The 12,424-nt window shown below is 33.0% G+C and overlaps 1 protein-coding gene across 1 annotated transcript; it reads right to left on the bottom strand.

Annotated features, from left to right (window-relative positions):
- Window positions 1-1,706: 1,706 nt before the first annotated feature.
- LOC133863256 (B-box zinc finger protein 32-like) lies at window positions 1,707-2,531 on the bottom strand. The gene has a single exon (XM_062299214.1). The coding sequence runs from the start codon at window positions 2,529-2,531 to the stop codon at window positions 1,707-1,709; it is 825 nt and encodes a 274-aa protein (XP_062155198.1).
- Between the last annotated feature and the right edge of the window lie 9,893 nt (window positions 2,532-12,424).

Raw genomic sequence — 12,424 nt, 5'->3', positions numbered from 1 at the left:
AAAAAAAAAAAAAAAAAAAAAAAAAAAAAACTCTTGCTATTTGGTAGATGGCGTGAGTTTTGGGTTAAAATTTCATTGTTTGCATCTGGGCATTAACAAATTTCACTACAAATGTGCGGTAGTTTTACTACCGCATGAAAGCTGGATCCTTAGAGAGAAAGATTGCTAAAGAAAGTAATTTTTAAAATGACTACAACCTATTGATTTTTTTTTTTTTTTTTGGAAAATTTGTATAGAAATTTTTTTAACGTGTGACATCCCAAGGATTTTTTTTTTTCTCCTTTTCCCAAATAATAAATGACTTGTCAAAATATTTTTCTTTGGCCTTTTTTGGTACTCTAAATTAGGGTTATAATTGAATCGAGTCGAGACAAATATTAAATATTCAAGTTATTTTTATTTTATTTTATTTCGATTACAAGCCGAACTAAATGAATAGAACTTGAACATATCACAAAGCTAGAATTTGTTCAAGTTTGGCTCATTTATTTTTTGAATGAACTCAAGGTTGTTTACGAACTGCTCAAATAACTTATTCATTTCTTATATAAAGTAAATATCATTTTTTTTTTTTTTTGTAAATCTATAAGAATTTTTATTGAATTAATTATTAGTAAGATTTAATCATTTAAGTTAATTAAACAAATTAACTTTAATCTTAAATAATCCAATCTCGAATTTATATTTCTGTTTTATAATATGTATATAAATTCATGATGCACACACATAAACATACTCGATCATGTCCACACAAAAACTCATATATCTAAATCAAGATTCACAATAATAATGGGCTTGTTTGGCAAAGAACAAAACAGAACAGAGTAGTGGGTTGTTAGTTTTGGAATTAGTAAAAAGTGATGATGTGATATAAAATAAAAAGAATTTGTATAAAAAAGTGAAAAAGTTTTGTATTGTAGTGAATTTTTTTATTTGAATAATAATAAAAAATTATTGATGTGATATAAAAAGTGAAAAAAGTAAGAATGTTTTGATGTTGATTGTTATTGGAAAATATAAAAATAAAATAAAAAATATGTGAATAGTGACCAGCACTATCATGTAATGTACCAGAGCATGAAATAATTCAAGCTATATATATTATATTAAGAAGAGAATTCCTCATTATTTAAGATGTTTTAATTACGAAATTAAAATAATATTAAAAAAAAAAAAGTTGTACGAGTTTATAGGCCGTCGAGTTTTTACAAAAACAACTCATTTAATAATTGAGAGTTCGAATCAAATTTATAGAAATAGGTATTGAGCGAGTTGTGGAGCCGAAAAATCATGTGCATGGAGATTCAAAAGACACAATTAAAAAGAAATGATCGTAGTGTCTGGATTTTAAATTTGTTTGGAGATCAAAGCTTGGATCCAAACCAATCCGACGTCATTACAAGTACAATCACAAAAGGCAGCATGCATCCAAATTAAAGAAATGAACGTACAAAATTAAATATGATTCTCATTAGCTAAGCCCTAATCAATCTCCTTCATAATTAAAGTTGAAGAAATAATTTTTCTTCATTACATTATCGTACATCAATCCTATACCAAAACACATAGGGTGTGGGACTTATGTATATGGGTCTTATAGACATGAGTCTCACATCTAATGTGTCTTGGTGTAAAATTGATGTAAGATAATGTGATGTATGAATAACACATTTCTTAAAGTTGTACGTACTCGTATGTGCGACGTCTCAGGCGGCGGAGCACTCGGCCCATCCTTCCTTTAAAACACGTCGCGCTCTACTGACTCTTACTGCACGTGTGACCCTCGCCTCGGTGGCTAGAATCAGTCTGGTTGCCACTCCGGACACCTTCTCTAGCCTCCTCAAGTTTTGGCACGTGGACAGTGACCCTGACCTGTCCCCGCAAAATCTCAAGGCCAACCAAAGCGACACCGCCATAGACACTCTGAAGGGCAACATCGCCAACAGGCCCAAACAAAATCCCAAATGTTTCGTTGCCGAGGGAACAACCAAAATACCATTTACCCCCAGCTTCCTGCACCAATTCACAAAAATGACCCCGGCCTTCGCGTCCATGCTCGGCGACACTCTTCTGACCTTCATCTTTGCCGACGCAGAGAACATCGCCGGACCCGGAACATTCTCATTCATGCCGGATATCTCCGTGAAAGAGCCTGAGACGCTCTGTTTCAATACATGCTCTCTTATTCTCCGATCATCGAGCGCGATCCTCTTCGGAGTAGCGGCGCAAGACTCGGTGCTGGAAACGCAAGCGGAAGAAGACGACAAGGAATCGACGTTGTCGGAAAGTGCATCCGGCGGCAAGCAAGAGTGACAAATTTGAGGGAGGAGGATCGGAGTTCCAGCACCGGAAATTCGGTATCCGGTGAAAGCGTCGCATTTGGAGCAGAGTGCTTGGCGAAGATGGGCAGCGACGAGGAAATTGGCCTGATGAACCCTAGCGTCGCAGTGGTAGCAAAGAAACGCAGCGTCGGAGGCGCAGTACAAAGAAGCCTTTTCGCTGCAGAGCTCGCAAACTGTAGCTTTCTTCATCGCGATCTTAGAAGATTTCAATGTAATCCGGTTAGTAGAAATGAGAGAGATATATAGAGATGGAAGAGTAGAGGGATTGAGAGATTTGAGGTCCACAAATAGTGGGTGTGGAATGGTTTTTCAAGAGTGTGAAAAATGTGTTTAAAATGAGCTAGAGAGAAAGGTGGTGGGTGTAACATGCAATTTTTCTTTTTATAATTTTCTTAAATATTTATTTATTTATGTGGGCAATTTTAAGGTCCTACTTTTAGCACCTTCCCTTGTCCACATAAACCTCGTTTCCCTCCAATTGCTCCATCTTCTGATTTTCCTTTTAATTTCCACCTTTATCCTTTATTTGTTGCTCTAATTATTTATTTTCCATCTCTATGCATAACTTTCTTTTACCCCTAATTAAAAAAGAACAATCGAGGAAAACAAACCTAGCTATACAATATAAACGGATGGCCTTAACCCCCTCTTCACTTCAAGGTTTGCATGTCCAATGAGACTTTCGTGCAAGCCAACGGACAAAGTATCATAACAAGCCATTTCTTAGTTGTTTGACCAAGTTTGACTTTGGGTGCCACTCAATTAGAGATACGACTAAAGATTGTTGAGGATTATGCCATAAATCCCAATATATGATTGATATTTCAAATTTGTAATAAATAAATGATGTTATTCACTGATCTATTTTTGAGCATATGACATATGATCTTTTACATGCTTTTAATGATTATGTATATTTTGCATGTGGAAGACCTTTGGATTAATTTGAATATGGTCCATGGTGTGAGTAGCAGGGTTATCACACAAAGTCTTAATCCATACGTAGTAGTCATATTAAACTTTGAGTAGTTTGCATTCGGTAATGAAATTGAGCATTCCTTTGGGAAGACTAGTGTTACACTTCTGTCATATAATTGTACCATTTGGATCAAATATGAGCTTGGTTTTGTTGTGAAAAGTTTTAAAAAACCAATTTCCTTTTTTATCATATTCTTGTAACATAAATTCTTTTTTTAACTCTTCTTTATTGATTTCAAAATTTTGAGACATCATACATATTTATGAATCTTCTCTAGGATTTTCAAAATAGCTGATTTGTTCCATTTGGGATTGTGTTGGTGAGGAAGGAATATTATTGTTAGCAATTGAGGCTGAGGCTACATAGTAATTAAAAAGGTGTATCAATTATTTTTCCTTTATTGATTCATGAATGGAGTTTCAAATTTTCTAAGACGATGCTTAGGGGGACAAATGCTGCGTTTGATCATGGGATAAAATTTTGAGGAAGAGGATTTTGATACTTGGAAAAAGATCTTTCGAAAAGGTTGGAATGATATTCCTATAGGTCCATCTGTCTTTTGTCTAGTATAACTTAGATCGCTAATAGCATTATTTTCAACTTTGGGTGCTAGAACTAAATTTTCTAATAACGATTAGTTAGGTAACTGAATGTCTTTCCAATTTATTTATTTAGGTATTTAAATACTAGAATTTTGTGCACTTGTTTTTAATAATAAGGTTTGTCCTTTTGGGCTCTCAATTAATGCTTGTAGCTCTACGGTTGTTTTCATCAACTTAAAAACCTTGAGCTCATTTCGTCATCTTATAACCATAGTTTTAATATTTAGTTCTAAAGCATATAGTGATGTTGGATCAAATAATGATAAGGAATAATTTGGGTGACAATTAAAATAAAAGGGTCATTCATATAAAGATGACTCTACCATTCCTAATAAGGAATCCTGAAAGTCAAGATGTCTTCCATCACGTAAACATAATTAAACACTTGTATTCAATCCTTTTCTATTAATGGTTTGACGGCAAGTTGTACTAATCTAATATGTATAAAAGAATACTTTTGTCTATGTTTTTCCATAAATTCTTTGCTAAATAATTTTATTGTCTCATACTCATTATTCGAAGTATGGTTTTTTCTACTGTTTTAATTGTATAGTCTAACGAAAATGATAAATTTGAAAATGTTGACTGTTTGTATATTTGCTTAGTAGGAATATTTGGGATATTCCATTCTTGGAGATTTCTTTCTACATTCATTATACTTATTTCTTTATTATTTAAAATATCATTTTGGGTGGACATATGAGAACTAGAGGAAGTACTCCTAAAAAGAGAATTCATTGTTAATCATAAAAGATTATGCTTACTTAATCTAGACAAATATAGACATTCCTATGGGAACAATGCTAGGACTACCCTAAGGCGCTCACCTGGCTTTTAAAGGGTTGACCAACGGTCTTATGCTTACCAACATAAGAGATATCTAAAATATGTTTTGAATAAGCTAAACAAAACCAATATGACAACTACCAGTCTTTTTTGAAGTAACACTTCTGTAACGCCCCGCTTTTTACAAAAATGCATAAATGAAAATTGATTAGTGTCAAATATTGTATATCTGGACCCCTTAATTTGCATTTATTAAACCTTTAGCTTTGTTATTTTTTAATGTTTTTGGTTATAAGTTTTAGTGTTTGAGTTTTTTGCAAGTCATTGAGAGAAAATAGCGGCATTTATGTGGAATTGTAAAGAAACAGGAAAAGAAGTTTTTAGAGCCCATGCAAACATGATTAGGGACTGAGAAACATGTTATTCTCCAAGGCTTGCCAGCACATATACATGTTAATATAATGCATGTTTCCCTTTTAATTAAGGAAATAAAGAAGGATGTGTGTACTTATTTCCAGACTTGGGCACCGAACCCATCCATGTTTTTTTTTTTTTAAGGAGGTGGAGGAGGGATTATATATATATATATATTGCTTTGCTCTTGTAAGTGAGTACATGGATGTTTTAAATAGATATTTTAAAACATTAATTAGCTAGTCCCGTTTCTAATTACTGTAGTAAATTGCATCATTATTTTATTCATTCTCCTTTCTACTCATCCGCTTCTCCCTCCTAGTTATGGAAATTACAAGATCGCCAAAGCAACAGCTTCAATCTACGAATCTATCGTATATCTAGAGAAATAATGGATAGAGATGGTAGATCTGAAACAATAATGGGTAAAAAGGGGTAAATCATGTGAAGAGGATAGGGAGAAAGCAATAATTACAAGACCTTGGCCTCAGGCATTCCTCTAATGGTCAGCTCAGAGTCGAGCTCATCAACTTCGGTACGGTAGCACTGCCATTCGATACAACCACCCCCATTTAGTCTCCACCTAGCCCTACCCTTAAGCCTTTATCCAATGGCAGCAATCCACAGCCTTGCAGTGATCCTCAAATAGTGAAATAGAGAATAATTAAAATAAAAAGCATTAATTACACTTTTTAATGAAGTATTTTGCATAATTCGGTTAGTAGAAATGAGAGAGAGAGTATGATATTATACATAGAGATGGAAGAGTAGAGGGAGTGAGAGTTTTGAGGTCCGCAAAGAGTGGGTGTGGAATGGTTTTTCAAGAGTGTAAAAAATGTGTTTAAAATGATCAGAGAGAAAGGTGGTGGGTGTAACATGGAATATTTCTTTTTATAATTTTCTTAAATATTTATTTATTTATGTGGGCAATTTTAAAGTCCTACTTTTAGTACCTTCCCTTATCCACATAAACCTTGTTTCCCTCCAACTGCTCCATCTTTTGATTTTCCTTTTAATTTGCACCTTTATCCTTTAATTATTTGTTGCTCTAATTAATTATTTTCCATCTTTATTTTAGGCTCATTGCATAACTATCTTTTACCCCTAAAAAAGAACAATCAAGGAAAACAAACCTATACAATATAAACGGTTGGCCTTAACCGCCTCTTCACTGTACAGGTTGCATGTCAGATTGGACTTTTGTACAAGCCAACATGCAAAGTATCATAACAAGCCATCCCTTAGTTGTTTGACCAAGTCTGACTTCGGGTGCCACTCAACTAGTAATACGAGTAAGGATTGTTGTGGATTATGCCATAAATCCCAATATACGATTGATATTTCAAATTTGTAATAAATAAATGATGCTATTTACTTATCTATTTTTAAGCATATGACATATGATATCCTTTTACATGCTTATAATGATTATGTATATTTTGCATGTGGAAGACCCTTGGATTAATTTGAATATGGTATATGGTGTGAGTAGCGGGGTTATCACACAAAGTCTCAATCCATAAACCTAGTAGTCTTATTAAACTTTGAATAGTTTGCATTTAGTAATGAAATTGAGAATTCCTTTGGGAAGACCGTTACACATCGAATCTTGATGATTTATCTTGATCGAGCGTAGTTATAAGCTTAAAGTTGATGTGTAGGTGTCATGCACTGAACAGACCATGAAAGTTTTTTTTCCACAAAAATACTGTCGATGGGAAACACTGTAACTGTTGAGACTTCTTATGATGTTGATTCTAAATCCTAAGAGGATTTTGTACTTAATTGTGAAATTGAGATCACTGTGATGCATTTGTGAGTGAGACCTTTATTATGGTCAACATCCTCGATGCGTTCGGTGATCACATGTAACATTGTAAGAAAGCTTTTCTCAAGAAGGAATCCAAGTCCTTTATTAAAAAGGATAATAAATTTTTCATTGAGATAGATTTTATGGATTTGATTATTCTCAGTCTTTGGCCGAAGCATTTTGGTAAGGAAAACCGAAATACCATGTTCATGTGATCAGTTTTTCACAAGTATGAGAATAATGGATAAAACCAGTGACCCAAGGATAAAGAGGTCGAGAATTAAGTGACAGTATCTTTGGCTTTAATACTGGCACGAAAGAATTCGTGGAGGAATCAAAATTCAATATTAAGTAAGTCTAATTGATTAATTAATTTAATAAAAAAAAATAAATACTAGAGTTCAATTACATTTCTTTAGTGGAATTAAATGTAATTAAATAGGAGATTGGTGACAGCTACAGAGATAACTGGGTCACATGCCTATTAAGCTAGTTATATTTGTCCTTTTGGGTCTCTCACCAAGTTGATGTAATTTAACCAGGTCAGACTTTTTATTTATTGGGCTGCTTGTTCTTATTTATTAAAACATAGGTTAGAGAGAAACTGTGCAGAAGATTTGCGAGAGGGAGATTGGGCTTGGGATAAAACCCAAGCCCAATGCCAGTGTTGTAGACGGGCCAGAGAGCTTTTATCAAACCTTATCCATCCACTATCACTAGTCCTTCTCGGATTAGAACTTCTTCTACTACTTGTTGCACATTGTTTATATCTCATACTATTCAAAGCCTATAAATAGATTACCATGTAACTCTTGCAAAATAACTAATCACAATAGTTCTTTAGTTTTTACTAAGAACTAATATCTTTGGGTTTAGTCTCAAGAATAAGTTTAAGTTTTGAAAAGCCAGTTGAGAGTCCACACTCTCGGTTAGTATTAGTCATTGGCGGAAGATCTAAAAGTCTCATAATCTATAAGATCACACATTTTTCATTGAGGAATAAGAAGAAAAGTTTTGCCCCAAAGTTAAGGAGTGGCCGTAATCTTCAAGTAAGTATTTATGTTTTGCAGTTTAATTTTAGGGGTGATTACATTTTCTCCCTCATGACCTATCGATCATTGTCAACATGCCACCACGAACTGACACCTCGACCAAAAGAGAGCATGAAACTACAATTTTTGTACCTTTACCCCCATTTCATTAGTCAGCGTCGTTAATTTGAACGGTCAACCCATCACATGCCCTTTAACCCTTTTTTCTCCCATATTTGCCCTCAACCTCGGTTGTTGAATGATTTTGAAACTAAAAAAATAAAAAATAAATACAAAAAAGGAAACAAAGAAAGAGAATAATTTGACCACACGGATTTTTGTCTCCCATTTCAACTTCAAATAGCCAAACTCGAACGAGAACCCTAGAAGAAGTAGACTTTCTCTCAAGCAAAAATGTCATGTTCACTGAAGAGGGAAGCAACATCTGGGGAGCCCATGTGCCGTTGTGGAGTACCTGCATGTTTGAAGACTTCCTTCACTAAGGAAAATTTCGGACGGTTGTTTTGGGGTTGTGTTAACTATGAAGTAAGAGTTTCTTCATAGATTTGTAAATTTCGGACTGTTCTCTTTTCTTCTCTTCTATTTTGTAGATAATGGATAATTTTTTTTAGTGTTTGAAAGTTTAGATCTTAGATCCGGAACTTTTTTTTTTTGGTAGAAAAAAGAAAGAAAAGAACCATGCATGGAAAGAAGAATGTGGTAGTATATAGAGTTGTTTTTGGGTTTACTGAAGTTGAGCTGTTTTTTTTTTTTTTTTTTCTTTTTTCTTTTTTCTTTTTTTCTTTTTTGTGTAGAAAAAAAAAAAGAAAAAGAACCATGCATGGAATGAAGAATGTGGTAGTATATAGTGTGGTTTTTGGGTTTACTGAAGTTGAGCTGTTTTTGGGTTTTCTTTTTCTTTTTCTTTGTCATGTGTTTGAATTTTTAAACACTTCTGTTAACATTGATTTGTAACAAAAAAACAAGAAGAAGCGATGATGATAATAATAATGGGAACTTGCTTTAAAAAAAAAAATAATAATAATCTTGATTTCAAATCAAACCTCATGTTCTAATTTTAATCATTTAAGCCATTTAATTTCATCAATATTGTAATCTTTTTCTATTTGTGATTTGCCCATGCATGTCTCTTAACTAAGAAGCCTAGAAAGAATCAAGGGAGACATTTCATAAAAAAAATCGCAAATATAGTTTTGGGGGACTCAGCATGTACTTTAGTTTCTTTAAGTTTTATGAGAAAGTCCAAACAATTGTTTGGATGCATTCAAACCTTGATAAACCATGATAGATCCAAGCCACGTTTTATTTTTTGGGTGGGCATATTATTTTAAGTTGTAGTGGATAAGTTATATTCAAGCCAAACATTATGTAGAATTTCATGTTTTTAAATTAGTGTACTGAATATTTAGGTTCGAGAAATGCTTGATTGTACACTCTCATCCCACTCTTATTCCACTCAAATCTTTTTTAATTCTTTTTTATTGATTTCAAAATTTTGAGAAATCATACAGATTTGTGAATCTTCACTAGCTAGGATTTTCAAAATAGCTGATTTGTTCCATTTGGGATTGTGTTGGTGAGGAAGGAATATTATTGTTAGCGACTGAGGCTAAGGCTACAAAGTAAAAAGGTGTATCAATCATTTTTCCTTTATTGATTCATCAACGGAGTTTCTAATTTTCTGAGACAATGCCTTGGGGGAGAAATGTTGTGTTTGATCATGGGATAAAATTTTGAGGAAGAGGATTCTGATACTTGGGAAAAAGTTCTTTCGGCAAGGCTGGAATGATATTCCTATAGTTCCATCTGTCTTTTGTGTAGTATAACTTAGATTGCTACTAGCATTATTTTCAATTTTGGGAAGTGGAACTAAATTTTCTAATAACCATTGGTTAGGTAATCGAATGTCTTTCCAATTTATTTGTTTAGGTATCTGAATACTAGAATTTTGTGTACTTGTTTTTAATAATAAGGTTTGTCCTTTTGTGCTCTCAGTTAATGCTTGAAGCTCTACCGTTGTTTTCATTAACTTAAAATATACCCTATAAACTAATGTTAAATCTTGAACTCATTTCATCATCTTATAACCATAGTTTTAATATTTAGTTTTAAGGCATATAGTAATGTTGGATCATATAATGATAAGAAATAATTTAGGTGACAATTAAAATAAAAGGGTCATTCATATAATGACGACTCTACCATTCCTAATAAGGAATCCTAAAAGTCAAAATGTCTTTCATCACGTAAACATAATAAAACACTTGTATTCAATCCTTTTCTAGTTAATGGTTTGATGGCAACTTGTACTAATTCGATATGTATAAAAGAATACTTTTGTCTATATTTTTCCATAGATTCTTTGCTAAATAGTTTTACTATCTCATACTCATTATTCGAAGTATGGTTTTTTCTACTGTTTTAATTGTATAATCTGACAAAAATGATAAATTTGAAAGTGTTGATTGTTTGTCTATTTGCTTCGTAGGAATATTTGGGATATTTCATTCCTGGAGATTTCTTTCTACATTCATTATACTTATTTCTTTATTATTTATATTATCATTTTGGGTGGACATATGAGAACTAGAGGAAATACTTCTAAAAAGAGAATTCATGGTTAATCATAAAAGATTATGCTTGCTTTATCTAGACAAATATAAGGACTACCCTAAGGCGTTCACCTGGCTTGTAAAGGGCTAACCAACGGTCTTATGCTTATCAACACAGGAGATATCTAAAATATGTTTTGAATAAACTAAACAAAACCAATATGACAACTACGAGTATTTTTTGAAGTAACTTGGCTTTGATACCATAAGAGACCCAAGGATACTAGAATGAACATAGTATTATAATGGAAGGTGTAGAAAGTATTGCTACTAAACATAATAATAATGCAATAAAAAAAAATTGAAAGTAAATAAAAACTTACTAATACAAATCTTTGAACTTCAAATCCAGACATAGATTAATTCAATACTGAGAAAGTTACAATGATAAGTGACAAGGATACAAAGGAAGCAAGAGAAGTGGATACAAGAAAGGCTAGAGGGCATTCTGAATGAGGGTAGGTAGTAAAATCCGGTCTACCTCATACAAATGAAAGAGTCTTTAGATTTCACAAGAGAATAGAAAATATTAAATTATACAGTGAACAATGTCAAACAGTGCAGAATCAAGACTCTTTGAATAGTAATTTCGTGACCACTTTTGCTACAAATCAAGATTCTTTGTCTAATACTTTTGCTTTTCTGAATAGTAATTCTGTGACTTCTTTTGTGAAATAGGGATGGTATGATAAATGGTCTAATGGTCAGACAGATATGTCTGATAGCCTGAAACCTTTTGCTTTGTCAAATAGTAATTTCGTGACTTCTTTTTTGTCCAACAGTAGAATTCTTCTGTTAAAGGTCTTGTCTGATAAGTAGAATCGAAAGTCTTTTAGTTGTGAGCATATCCTTCAAAAGGATCCTGGGAATCTTGAAAATATTCTGATAATGTTGAATTTTGTTCACCTTCATCATAGTCTTCATCTTCATCATTGTTTGACAGCTGGGAGATGGCTTCTTGTAACTTTTTCTTATACTATTTTTTAGAACTAGAAGTGGCGATATTAGCTTGATTCAAGCTTTTTTGAAGTAGGAATTGGTTCTTGTCACCAAGTTCAAATTCTTGTTAGATTTTTGTAGGATAGGTTCATAAGTGAACTTTTCCTTCCATCTAATTGAAATTTTTCTGGTAATATATTTAATGGAGGTACCAACTGAGATTCCATAATCCCAACCCATAATCCATGGGATATTATAATGAACAACAAAATATAACCTCGGAAATTTTGCAGAAAGAGGAGGAAAAGAATCATTCTTTGCATATGGCTCAAATTTGTTTGATAAGAGAGAGACATAATTTTTGTTTCTGCTAAAAAAAGCACCCACCATTGGTCAAACCAAGAAGGTAGGTATTTTACTTCATCTTTTTTTTTTATTATTATTATTATAAAATATGAGAAACCAAGAATGCTGAAAACGATCATTCTGAAAAAAGAAAGTATTATGCCAGGCTTGTTGATAATCAAAGTAATTGAAAGAAGGAGGATTGAAAGGGACAGAGAAATTTCTCATTTTCCAGGGAGAATATCCCCCCACTGAGCAAGAGAACAAACTTGTTTGTATTATCAAATTTGCAAGGGGTATGAGAAAAGAGGACATAATATGTGTCATCCAGAATAAATTCATAAAATCTTTGATTCTTTTCTTGGTGTACCAGAGTGAAATGCCAGTTTAGAGGGAACATTTTAGAGACAATGTCTCTAAGACTTTTCATATGATCAAAATCAGCTTCCAAAGTGAAAAGTTTTGGTTTTTTGAGCAATTAGGTATGCAATACATTTGAAGGCTATGTGATAAGAGAAGGAGAAGGAGAAGGAGTAGGAGGAG

Source organism: Alnus glutinosa, chromosome 3 (genome assembly GCF_958979055.1).
Source record: "Alnus glutinosa chromosome 3, dhAlnGlut1.1, whole genome shotgun sequence".
Classification (NCBI taxonomy): Eukaryota; Viridiplantae; Streptophyta; class Magnoliopsida; order Fagales; family Betulaceae; genus Alnus; species Alnus glutinosa.
The sequence above is the reverse complement of the archived record's forward strand: the minus strand, read 5'-3'. Positions and strand labels throughout refer to the sequence as shown.